Here is a 12,318-nt window from a genome sequence, read left to right on the forward strand (position 1 = left end):
TTATGACAGGGTTCTCAGGCTCGGCTACTTTTCACCAAATCGGTTACGTACTGTTGGGGTCTGTTAGCTGCAAAAATTGTCGAAATGCACTAGGCTGCATTGCAATTTTTTGTTGTGTTTAAACATAATGCTAAGTCATTGGACATGTCTCTCGTATTCGCATTGAGTAGTGCCGAGCATGGGTTTCTGTGATAACCATTTGGTTGCCATGCAGCTACTTTTCTGGCTGCTTTTCAGCACTACATTCACAAAAGTCCTCTTACTTAAGAGCCCTTCCTGATTGGCCATCATTCATCTTCCGCTCCTCATGATGGCATTCAGCTTGATAATGAGACAATCACCGAAGCTGTGGCCAACTGTGGGCAACACTTCGATGGCTAGGTCTAGTACACATACACGCATGCACAAGAGTGTGTATGGTCACCGTGGCAGCCCAGTGGTTGAGTATCACACATGTAATGCAAAAGGCATGGGTCTGGCTCCATGCCAGACCCACGGCAACCTACGGCAAGTTGCCTTTTCATCCGCTTTCATTTCACTTTGTCTAGTTATTCCTAAATTTCATATAAAAAGAACAATTAATTTATCCTATGCTTTTCCTGGCTGTTCATCGTCTGTTGGCTTCAGGTTGTTGTAACTAACGAAAAAACAATTCATCCCCACGGTTTCCTTTATTCTTTTCGCTCGTTGCAAAAAAAAAAAAAGAAGTCTTGTGAATACAGGTCCTTGTCTTGCTGACTAGCGAGGACTGGATAGCTTTTTTGGCTACTCTCGGACACTCCGTGGCTATTTGGGGCTGAGCAACGTGCCCGATACTGCCGTGCAGGACGGTGCACGGCCTGTGCTACAGCAGCCCCAAGAAATGGCCCCCGCTCATCAGCGTGGTGGCCGAGCGGGTGGACGACGGCTCCCTGGAGCTCTCCATCTGGCGCATGAACACGGCCGTCCAGTGCGTCTCCTTCTCCAAGTGGGCCATCCTGGCTTTGCCCCAGCTGCCAGTCCTGCAAGGTGGGCACACACTCTTCTTCGTGTTGTTTATTGTTTATTTTCTTTTTCTTTTTACACAGCAGCGGCTATATTGTGGACTCACTCCGGTAGTTGTTTTGATGTCCACCGGGATCGCCAGTGTTCATTATCCCAAGAATCCCCAAGTGCTTTGCACAAAGTTTAGGACAAAATAAAAAAGAACGAAAGTTTGTAGTGCTCTGCAAGAATTTCAGCTCCATATCCATGGTTTGCCAGTTGTACATTTTAACTCAGACGAAATAATAAAAGAATGAAATCTTGTAGTGCTCTGCAAGAATTTCAGCTCCAAACCCATGGTTTGCCAGTCATAGGCTTTACCTCAGAGTCATTCTGCCAATGCTGCAGCAGACAAGAATACTACACCTATAGTGTGTGGTTATGCCACCAGCTACTGTGGTTGACTGACACGTAATGACTTAGTTGTGCCACGCTTTGAAAGCGTATGCATCGACCAGCACCTAGACAAAAGCAGTTAAATGAAGCCAGCGATAAGAAGTAAGAGGCAGGATAGGAAAGCAGAGGAAAGAAAAGCTTTGTCTCTCCGGTTCACCACCTCCACAAACAAGGACGACAGCCGACATCTAAGAAAGTTTCCTTATTCTCAAAAGCAGGTTGCTCACATGCACCGCGAATGTTTACTCCAACTGATTCTGTGTGAAACAGGGCAAGACTTATCGTGCATAAGATTGCGCCAGCTATTCTGTCACTGCTTCGCATCATGGACACAATCACAATCTCCTTTTTTTATTGAAATGAAAACGAGAGAAGGAGGCTTATAATGTGATCAAAATTCTTGACACAAACAGCTAGTTCGTCATCGTCGCTGGACAATCACCATAATAAGTCCTGTTCAAAAACCGACATAGATGATAAAGAAGGCTGCTGTGCTGCAGACTACTTTACTGTCTGGCAGGCAGACAACAAAGACAAGTAATTTTTGTGTGAGTGTGTGTGTGCTATAATGAAAGCTGTATTCTTTGTTTTCGACCTTTTTTTTTCTATTCTATGTTCCTCTATTGTCATAGAATAGTAATTGTATTCTTACTGGCATCGCCACTGTCTAGCGGGGAGTTATAAATCTCGTCAAGAGGTTGGTTCCACTTTTTACCATTAATTCCGTCGAAGAAGTTTTCTGGAAAATAGACTCATTTGAATTGACATCACCAGGTAGCTGCAAGGTATAGTGGAATCTTTCAGCCATACTTACAAAATGAGTGGGCCTTTTTCAAGACTCACATTGAAAAATTATAGGCATAAGGTCAAGATAAGGTAGCAAGCCTGAACTGTGGATAATGTTCAGGCATGGCTAAAAAAAAAAACATTTTTGGAGCTGCATTAGTAAATTACCCTTGTACAATACGAAAAAAAAAAGCCACTCTTACCACAAAGAGGTACTTAATAAGGCAAAGAATGCACAGAAATACACCACCTTGAAGTTGCAGCACCAGCTTGCCTAGACATCATAGATTCCCAGTTAACCATTAATGTACTATAGATGTCTATAGAACATCATGTTTGAGACATTGCACACATCCTATAGATATCTATATTTCTCCAAACAGTGTTACAAATACGTACCATGGATAATCTAAGTCCCATCCAGATCACGTTGCTCTAACGTTGAAAGGATGTCGCAGCTGGACATAAGTGACCTCTAATAGATGTTCTTTTTGGGGACGCAGGAGGTCCATAGAACATCTAGTGGATCTTTCCTGCTGACGCTATAATGAGCTGTATACGTGCGAGTGCCACAGTAGATGTACTATTGAATACAAATGAAATGCGAACAGCAGAGTGTGTGGCGTCGGCCAGCGATGATTGTACACATGCATGTGGTTTCGATGCGGAGTGCGGGGCTGCTTGTCCTAGTGCGTATTACGTCACCTGTATTTTGTTGGAAGCTTGTATTCTCACCCCGCCATTGCAGTGCCATTCCTATCTGTGATTACATTTAAGGTGGCTAGCACTGTTGTTGTGCATCCAATGCAATGCATTTTTCGTACTATTACGATTAGACACTGGCAGCTTTGATGGTGGTAACAAAAGCAAAGCAATGCACGTTAGCAAGCTGGGTGCATGCCAGCTATATCACGCTACAGATGTAGCGATGGTGCTAGTCACCATAACACTGTACTGCCAGGTGGGTATGGCACTGCCTGAGGAGAGATGAGAAAACAACTTTCGGACAAAATACGGGTGATGTTTATCGCAATAGGGCGAGCAGTGCTGCACTCTTCCTTGAGAACTACATCCCCATGCACGTGCACAACGACTGGCCGACGACATGCACAGTATACCTTCAGTTATGCTTCGGCCACACACTCCGCTGTTCGCATTTAATTTGTCCTTGATGGTACATCTGCTGAGGCACACTAATGGCACAGTTACCCCCATTGTCGGCATGTAGCTGGTGACTTTGCTTGAAATGTTTTGTTAACGTGTAAACGTGTGAATGTGAAAATATAAACTGCAACACTTAAGGTGAAATCCTTAGATGGTTCAATCGTCGAAAAATCCGATGTCCAGCGTCGCAGCACTAAAATTCAATGGCACTAAAATTGGGGATTGAACCTTCAACCTTTGGTGTTAATTAGGTCGAAGCGAATTAAGGTACAATTCATTAAGATAGAGTTAATTGAGGGACTCTGACCCACGGCCTTTGTTGGGAGTCGAAACCACTTGGAGATATGGGCGAACCGGCCACATCTCCAAATTATCTCCAAGTTGGATTCCAATTGACATGGTGAAGGTAGAGTCGAACCCACTACCTTGGGTGTTCATTAGAGCGAAGTTACTTAAGGCAAGTTAATTACGGCAGAGTTAATTAAGGCACTCGAACTCTCGAACTTTGGTGGAAGTCAAACCCACGACTTTTGGTGGGAGTAGAGCCCGCAACCATTGGTGTTAATTATGACGAAGTTAATTAAGGCACAGGTAATTAAGGCACTCGGGCCCACAACTTTGGTAGGAGAAAGCAATAGAAGTAACAACGCATGCGAATGACAAATAATTTAATTAATACTTCGTGAGTGCGCAGGCTTCTGCCTTCATCCTCTTCAGTGTTCGCTAAAGTGACTGTCAACTTTTATATATAGTTCTAGCGCTCATAAAAATGCGAAAACTGTGCTAAGAAAACCGTAAATCCGCATTTTGATCATTATGCATCATTACAAATCCTGCAATGGATAAATGAAAAATAGTGAGTTCAGTAAGCACTAGGTAAAGCACACCAGTGAAACTCACAATGTCATACCAATGTTACTTTTTATTTATACAACTCGTAAAGCTTTATTACAGAAATGATCGGCCCCCAGCCAGGCACATGTATGAAATTATTCATTACGTGTTCGCACTGTATACAAACAGGTTAAACGCGGATCTAAAAAAAAACGTAATCAAAAACAGATTCTTGAAAATTAAACTTTATTAAAACACAAGTAACGAGTAGGCACAAAATGACTAACGAGTAGGCACAAAATGACTAGTAGGCACAGTGCCACAATTATAATTAAAAAGAATAAAACTGATTAGTAAGAGGTAGTATCACATACTAATTAATGACCAAAAGTGCATGGCCTGCTTGCCAGCAGCTGCTTCTGGGGCCACCGGATTCAAGATAGAAAGCCAGTACTTTCTAGCTGCATTGAAAAATATATGGGAAAATAATTTCCACGCAAGCAGAATCCAGAGATGGAATGTTCATCTTGATAGGCAACTTGGTCAGGCAGCTTCTCAGATCACAAAAGTGCCAATAACATAATTCTGCCAGAGACTTAGAGATAGGCATTGCAAATGAGAAGCATCCCTGACACTTGAAGAGGAACGCTGGAAACCAAGCGATACAAACATGTGCGAAAATTAACCATCAAAACATTGCCTCCAGAACATTCCCGTAAGTGCTCCGCAAGGCGAACAAATGTACCACAAATAGCAGTCAGAAGCACAGCTCTAAATTTCAGCACGCAACTGTACAGTTCTGCCTAGTATATACGTACTTAGGCCATGGTCAACCGCACAAAAGTTGAAATGACACAATAAAGCACACGCTGCTCGCGCCCGGAACATTGCTGCGCACTTGCATCGAGGCGCGTGTTGCTGAATTGATATCAGTGGCGATGCGAAGTCAAAGCTATTGCGAGTTCAAGCTTCTTTTTTTTCTTTATAAACTGTCGTAATACATCAGCAAGTTAAAGGTTACGTATTTTCAACAATGTACTAATAGATATAACTGAAAAATAAAGCATCTTTGTATGAGAAAGAAAATGACGTAACCGTGACCGAAAGCATAGCGAAAAAATGCCGAAAGTTGGCTTTTGCGCGCGGTGTCCGGCAGCAACTTTACTAAACCTCCAGCAGTGCGTGCAAAGGTCGTGCTAAATTGCAAAATAATTAATTTAATGCTTTTGCTCTCCTAGCTTCCCATTGTTAGGCATTAGAGACAATTTGCTTGTATTTCTGCAGCATAGTGCGTGCATCGACTCATAACGCACAATGTACGATCAATGCACGAGAGCTTTGAATGTGCAAGAGATGCGAAATTATAAGGACATTCGACGTCCTCTGGATGACCCTTGACTGTCATGTACTAGTCGAACATACTATAGATGTAAACTGGACGTCGTTAAATGTCTTGGATATTTGGTCTTTTGTGGTACATCCAATGGATATTTGTGGTTCACTGGGTTATGATGCTCTCTTTTTAGGCCTAGTTAATTTCTTACTGGTAAAAATCGATCGCATTGTATTCTAAATGGTCCTAAGACTGAACTTAGCCAGTTTCGAGAACTTCCACAGAGCCACAACTGCTCAAATGCAAGAAAAAGGAAAAGGTTAAATTCACGTTACACTGACTCACCAGCGCTGGGATGTCATTTGTAAAATTGAACTTTGACCTTCATTTTCTCTTCTATAATCAGCCTTTTACCAAGAATCCAATGAAAATTACATTTCGAATGAATACTTTATCAGCCTAAACAGATTCAGCTGTTTATCTTTAGTGTCCCTTTAAATGGTATTGTGGTTGGGATTAAGATTCCGAAGTAATAATAATAGTAATATTGTACTAATTGTAATATTGTAATAATAATTGTACGAAGTCTCGTTAAATTTTTGGTCTAATATGCACACACACGTAAAGAAGAATTGGCCTGCCAAAGCCACTGTTGAGCTTGTGTGGTGCATCCTTGCAGCAGTGACCGCCTCATTTAAAAGGGATGTGTATTGTAAGATTTAACGTTGCACAAAATGTAGCATTTTGCCTAACATTCGCACATCACCTATGCTTCACACACGCACCATAGAGGATTAAGTGTCATGTTCATCCACCATAGTGGCTCACTTATGGGTGGCACTCTATTGCTGTGCACAAGGTCACAGGTTCAAGTCCCGGCCACATTTTGATGGGGGCAGAATGCACGAACACTTGTGTGTGCTGAACTGGGCTGGTTGATGCATTCTTAGAAGGGATTCGAACAGCGCTTTAGACAGGATGCTGCAAACAGGACAAGGACAGGGTTGTTAGTCAGCACTGTGTCTGTCGTCTTTAGTACTTCATTTTCTCTGAAGCGCTGTTCGATTCCCTTCTAAGAACAACTGTATGTCGTGTTTCAGGTGCGCATTAAAAGACACCTGGGTGGTGAACATTCAAGAAGCACTAAAGAGAAAAACAATTTCAGCTGTAATGACACCTCTTCAATACCAGTAAAGCCACTCTCACCACGAGAAGCAAGAAAAGGCGCAAAAACGAAAAACTGGTGACATCTAGAAGTTCCTACACCAGTCAGCCATGACTTTATATCTCCATGGATTTCGATGGCATCTGCTTAGGCCCAGTTAATATTTATTGGTAAAGATTGAATGCATTGTATTCTAAAGATGCCAAACACTGCACTTACAGTGGTGGGAATGCTGCGCCAATATTGCTCAAATGCCAATTGTATTAATGTCGACAGTCAACGTGAGATGGGTTCTGATGGAACTTTTCTGCCTAAATTGCACCATTGCTGCACCGTGACACACTTTTGGTGGTGCGGAAGTTGGGAAGCTACCACACTACACGTTGCAAAGTGTGTCGCCGCTGCATTCATTGACTGCATTTATTCGTGGCATTACAGCCAATGAGATACAAACAACACAGACCAACACCATCAATACAATCAGATACCTTGCTTTTAAATATTGCCGCGAAGTAAATTGATTTTAATGCACCTCAACTTAAAAGAACATTATATAAAAACTTTTCTGCTAAGTCATGACATTTCATATAAGTAAATATGCTCCCTGAACTGTATAATCCTGTCAGGAAAAAATAACTCTGTGTCGTGATTTAAGTGAATGTGTTCTTTTGTGTTGCATTTCAAATTTGTCAGATCTAATAAGTTCTTGTGAATGACCTGTGTGCAAGGTGCACAGAAAATGTATGTCACTAAGTGTGTGAGCAATCTATAGACCTATAGACCTGAATCAAATGTAAACGTACCTGTATGTTAAATGCCAACAGGAGCAAGCACCTCTGTCAGGACACACGGCCTTTGGCTGTTGCTAATAAGCAAGAATATTTTTTAAAGAGTTGATTTAAGGTTTGTTAATTTGTGCAGCGCAGCAGGCAGCATGTCCCTTTTAGTGTAAGCTCGCCGTTGCCGATGTTGCATGCCATGGTGAATCATTTGTTTTGTTCACAGTTTTTGATGAGAAAATGATTATGTCAACTGGAGTGAACCGTAAACTAAATTTCGTTTCTCTGTGTGTGCTGCTCGAAACACAGGAGCAGGTGCTCCAAAAGTAGATTTTGCCTGCCCCACTGGTTGCTCCGAGATGCATGAAAGGCATTCCATCCGTGGCACTTAGCGAGTTTCGATAACTCTTACCGCGCCCCATGGCCCAAATATCGAAATGTATTTCGACAATTGTGACATAACACTAACACATTGGTACTGTGCTTTTGGTGTGAAATTTATAAAATGGAAGTTTAGCCTTAATTTTTTGTTCTAGTAACAAACTTCTTACCCCGAAATTTGTTTTGAGAGAACACTTTGTCAGTGTAAACTGATTTAATGTTTCTATTTAGTGTCCCTTTAAAGGAGTACACTGACACATATCTTCGAAGTTGTTGAGCCTATGCTGCGTACACCCTGTAGTGGGCAAGTGTGAAGGTTGGGGAAACGTACAATATTTTAATTTGATACGAAAGCTGCATCTCAGTACCAGCGCGCAGTGGCATAACGTCATCATCCTGCATCGTGAAATCATAGAACAGAGTTCATAAGTAGACTTAATAAATTATTAACAGGAGTGCTGTGCACATTTCTGCTGGCTGTGCTCACATGTGACAGCAACAGCAATCACAGGAACAGGGTGAGGTAGTGCATCATGGCATCATGGAACACTGGTTTATAAAAACGAGTACTATTACAGTGAGTTACATTGTATGTTTTGACACTTGCCAGTATTTTGTCTAAGGTTTAAAGAGCTGTGACCTTCCTTTGTTGCAAAAGAAAAAAAAAAGGCAAGTTGGAAATGTCATGCAAGTACTTTTTTAACCCAGAGTTATACACTATGGTATCTCATAGACCTACATGTTGGTTCGGGAGGCGAAGCCCCATCGACCATTTGCCATGTTATTCCACCCCATTGCTTGTTTACAATCACTGAACGACAATGGCAAGGAGTAAAGGGCTCGCATATCGAGGCACAAACAGAAGATGTGCCAGATCGGGGCCAAGCGTGGTGCAGCGAGCTGTTTGCTCTGAAAAAGAAAAATATCTCCCGTAACAATATAATTTAAAAAAAAAAAGGATTGAGATATAACATGGGAGGCAGCAGTAGGGCATTGCGTACGCTGCAAGTGTATTGTGACACTCACCTGTCTGTTTTCGGCACGCTATCTCACAGCAGGCTATCCTGCTCACTGACGCGAGACACCAGGCGTGTCGCAGCTGAGTGGGCGCCTTGTTTGACGAGCCCTTGTCTTGCGAGCCCATTGTTCGACCTTGCTACGTCTTGAGCTGTCATGCCTCCATTGTGCTTGGTTGGCTCCTAGCTGGTATTCCTCCTTCACTCTGCTGTCGTGGGCATGCTCTTTACTAGCGATTGTCCGATTTGTTGGGTAAATACTGGGTAAACAATTTGGCCCAATGTGCATTCCGAAAAAGATAAACAGAATTGAATTTTGCGCCTTAACAAATCACTAGACTGATAAATTTATGCATTACTCTTTCATTTCGTAAAGGAAAAAAAAGAAAAGAAAAGAAGACCTGTGATGTGACACATTTAAGAAAAGATAACAAAAAGCTGTTGTCCTCCTATATGGCAGCGAGTATTAGAATTATGTGGTGTTTTTAATGTCACAGTGTCCAGAATGTTTTGTCTTAACACAGAAAGAGACTGTATTGCATCATTTTCTTGTTTTTTAGCCATGGAGACTTGCTACTTTTAAAGGCTTATAGATTAATTTGTGAAAAGCTTCCATTCGCACTATTTACCAACTGCCAATTTCCTAGTTGCAGTTTCATGTGGTTTGCTCACTACTCAGCCATGGCAAATGTAAGACCAATTATTTACCTACATTATAGTACTACGAAATTTACTAAGATGCTGGGGAAAATATTGCTTGTCGACATTAAAATCAATTCATTTTTTTATGTTCAGTCGATGCAATCATTCCATTCGCTGTACTTATGACAATAATTGTGCTTAGCTATAAACGTTAGCTTTGTTTTTTCGTTCTTTTTTTTAGCTACTGAGCTCGAAATGCATTGTTTTCTGCTATTGTGTATATCTTAGCTTTTTTTTTTTCAGTTGAGACTAACAGGAGGTTCTCCTTTTAGCCTATTAGAAAGGGGATCTCACTGTGGATACATAATTACCATTTTGCAATATATTATGTTATAAAATATAAGCTGAGCCTTCTTATGCTCTTAGAATAGTTACGCTTACTTAGTAACTAGCCTATTAGTAGCATTTTTCTACAGCCACACTACACATGCTTCATATTGCACGTTGTAGTAACGGTGGATAAACAGACACTGCCAAAACTGCAGGCTAAGTATCGACGTTGGCGGTATTGGGCGAACTTGTACCTCAGCAGAAGACCAGCAACAGGTGAATCACAACAATAGCAGTGGGCACGGTCGGCAGTCATTCTCTGATCTCACGGGTCAGCTACGTCTGCTGCATATATGTGTATCACTGCACCTTCCAGAGCAATTGCTGTTGCTTGTGTGCATTTGAGAACGTTAACACTATCCACATCAAGCATGTAGGCTGACGGAAAAGCGCTTATGTGTATAGATTCAGTGCACATGAAAGGGCCCTACACCAGGTTTAGGCATTGCAAACAGGCAATTGCGATGCATCGATCACACAGGTGACAATCGTGGCGGCAAAGTATTGAACTAAAATTCTTACAAAAGCCTGCCTGGTGCAGTGAAGTCACCGGCAATGCGTTTCTGCATCACATGCATGCTACCTGCGGTGCATCGGTAGCCAGTTGCAGCAAGAACAGCTTCGACAGTCTTGTAAAGCAGAAACGCCTTTGCAAGTGCACCGTGCAGCAGCAAAAAAAGGAAGAAATACCAAACCAAAGCAGGCAGGGTTTTGGGGGGTGGTGGCTATGACTAAATGGGAGGAGGTGGGCCCTTGGCTCCCACCTGGGAGGCAGCAGGAGAGGAATGTCACTTGCGGGCACTGGTCAAGGAAAAGGGAGAGAGCGTCTCCTGGGTGAGGATAGCTCGTTTCCTTGCAGCAATGCTTTACAACATTTCGTTGCTTCTGTCTCGGCTGCTGCTAAACCCTCTTTAAAAATTATTGTGGTAAAATGCTCCCCTGAATGTCCTTTTACAAAAAAATTATACCGTGCCTGACGGGGGCCATTTTAAAGGGGCCCTGAAACACTTTTTGAACATAATAAGAAAACGTTGCTGATCTGCAGAAGAGGATTCTGTGGACACGTGAGCCAAATATTGCACTGCTTGCAGCAGGAAATTCACAATCTCGTCGTTGAAAGCAGAAAGGCCAACCAGCAGCTATTGGATGATTTCGTGATTGCGAGGACATTTTCAGTAATGCTATTATTGCTAATTTTGAGGTCAATATTTGAAAAATGTACTTTATGGCAGTATTCTAAAAAAAAAAAAAAAGGCATTTCATCTTTGCACTGCATGCCGATAGTTGTACGTAGCAGCATGGTGGTTAAAATTAATCTGCAGTCCCACCAACCAACATGTTAAGCCCCACTAACCAACAATTCAAACAATCAATCAATCAATCAATCAATCAATCATGTCATGTTGACTTAATAAGATGTGAATAGTGAATTACATAAGGCAGTAAAAACATTCTAAAGGCAAGAGGAAAGGAGCCTGTTTCAAAAAGATATGCCATGGAGCTATTCGCTATATGCAGTTGACTCCCGTTAATTCAACCTCGGTTAATTCGACTTTTCACTTAATTCAAATGCACTGAAAAGTCCCATTGAGAAACCGTACATAAGCAGCCGTACCATTTGGTTTTTCATATTGAACAGAGTGAAGCAGTTCCACTTATTACGTACTACTTAAACCATATTTGGGATTGATGATCAAGTTGCTTATGCAGTTCTCAAACTGCATGTCATCTTTCTTTTGTACGCATGCTTGTTAGTGCTTGTGCATTTTGTCTTTCAAAATACGGCAATTTTACATGAGCTTCACACATGATCAAATGTCCGGTCTAGTACATTCATTTTGACATGTAACTCTAGAAGAGAACAGCAACTTTGAAGCAGGGTGACGTTGCAGTCAGTCGTGATGATTAGTTTTTGACAGTATTTAGTCAGGTGTTTGTCACAAGTTAAAATGTACATACCTGCCAGCTTTTACAATTTTATAGTAAAATGCGTCTATCTTAGGCTGTCTATGATTCTCGTAATGACACCTATAATTTTAAAAAAATACTTATTTACTCCCGTTTATGGCAAAATGGATTTCAAAATTATGCAAATACAGTCGCCAACCAAATTTGCAGAATCACATTTTTCTGAACCATTTGATTATTTGGACCTACCCATAGAGCCAGCACCCACTCCATAGAACCAGTGTGTAACGGGAGTCATAATTTTGGCCGCCATCACATGAATATTTCTTGAGTAGGCATTGCTAATAGTATTTTTGTATGTCAAGGCACAGATCATATTCTAGATGCGACTATCCCACTGAACACACATTGGTCTAGAAGCCGTCTTCAAGACGTCTTGACAAGATAAGCAAGGTGTCTTGAAAACCATTTTAAACGTTTACAAGACGTCTTGAAGGCGTG

The 12,318-nt window shown here is 41.7% G+C and overlaps 1 protein-coding gene and 1 long non-coding RNA gene across 7 annotated transcripts in view; one reads left to right on the forward strand and one right to left on the reverse strand.

The window, feature by feature from the left end:
- The window catches only part of LOC119461758 (WD repeat and coiled-coil-containing protein-like), a 79,256-nt gene that overhangs the window by 7,160 nt on the left and 59,778 nt on the right, over positions 1–12,318 (forward strand). For 5 of the 6 annotated variants that reach the window (XM_049672116.1, XM_049672117.1, XM_049672119.1 and 2 more), the window contains exon 1: positions 659–1,008. In XM_049672116.1, the coding sequence (XP_049528073.1) occupies positions 863–1,008 (146 nt within the window). In that variant the 5' untranslated portion in view covers positions 659–862. Of the gene's footprint in view, positions 1–658; positions 1,009–12,318 lie in introns of those variants that run through there. The other variant, XM_037723133.2, reaches the window with a different exon arrangement.
- LOC125947424 (uncharacterized) lies at positions 864–9,138 on the reverse strand. Its single transcript, XR_007468282.1, has 3 exons — positions 8,888–9,138; positions 8,601–8,770; positions 864–1,001 (listed from the first exon to the last, which is right to left on the reverse strand). It is a non-coding gene; the product is annotated as an uncharacterized LOC125947424 (long non-coding RNA).

Source organism: Dermacentor silvarum, chromosome 8 (genome assembly GCF_013339745.2).
Source record: "Dermacentor silvarum isolate Dsil-2018 chromosome 8, BIME_Dsil_1.4, whole genome shotgun sequence".
NCBI classification, from domain to species: domain Eukaryota; kingdom Metazoa; phylum Arthropoda; class Arachnida; order Ixodida; family Ixodidae; genus Dermacentor; species Dermacentor silvarum.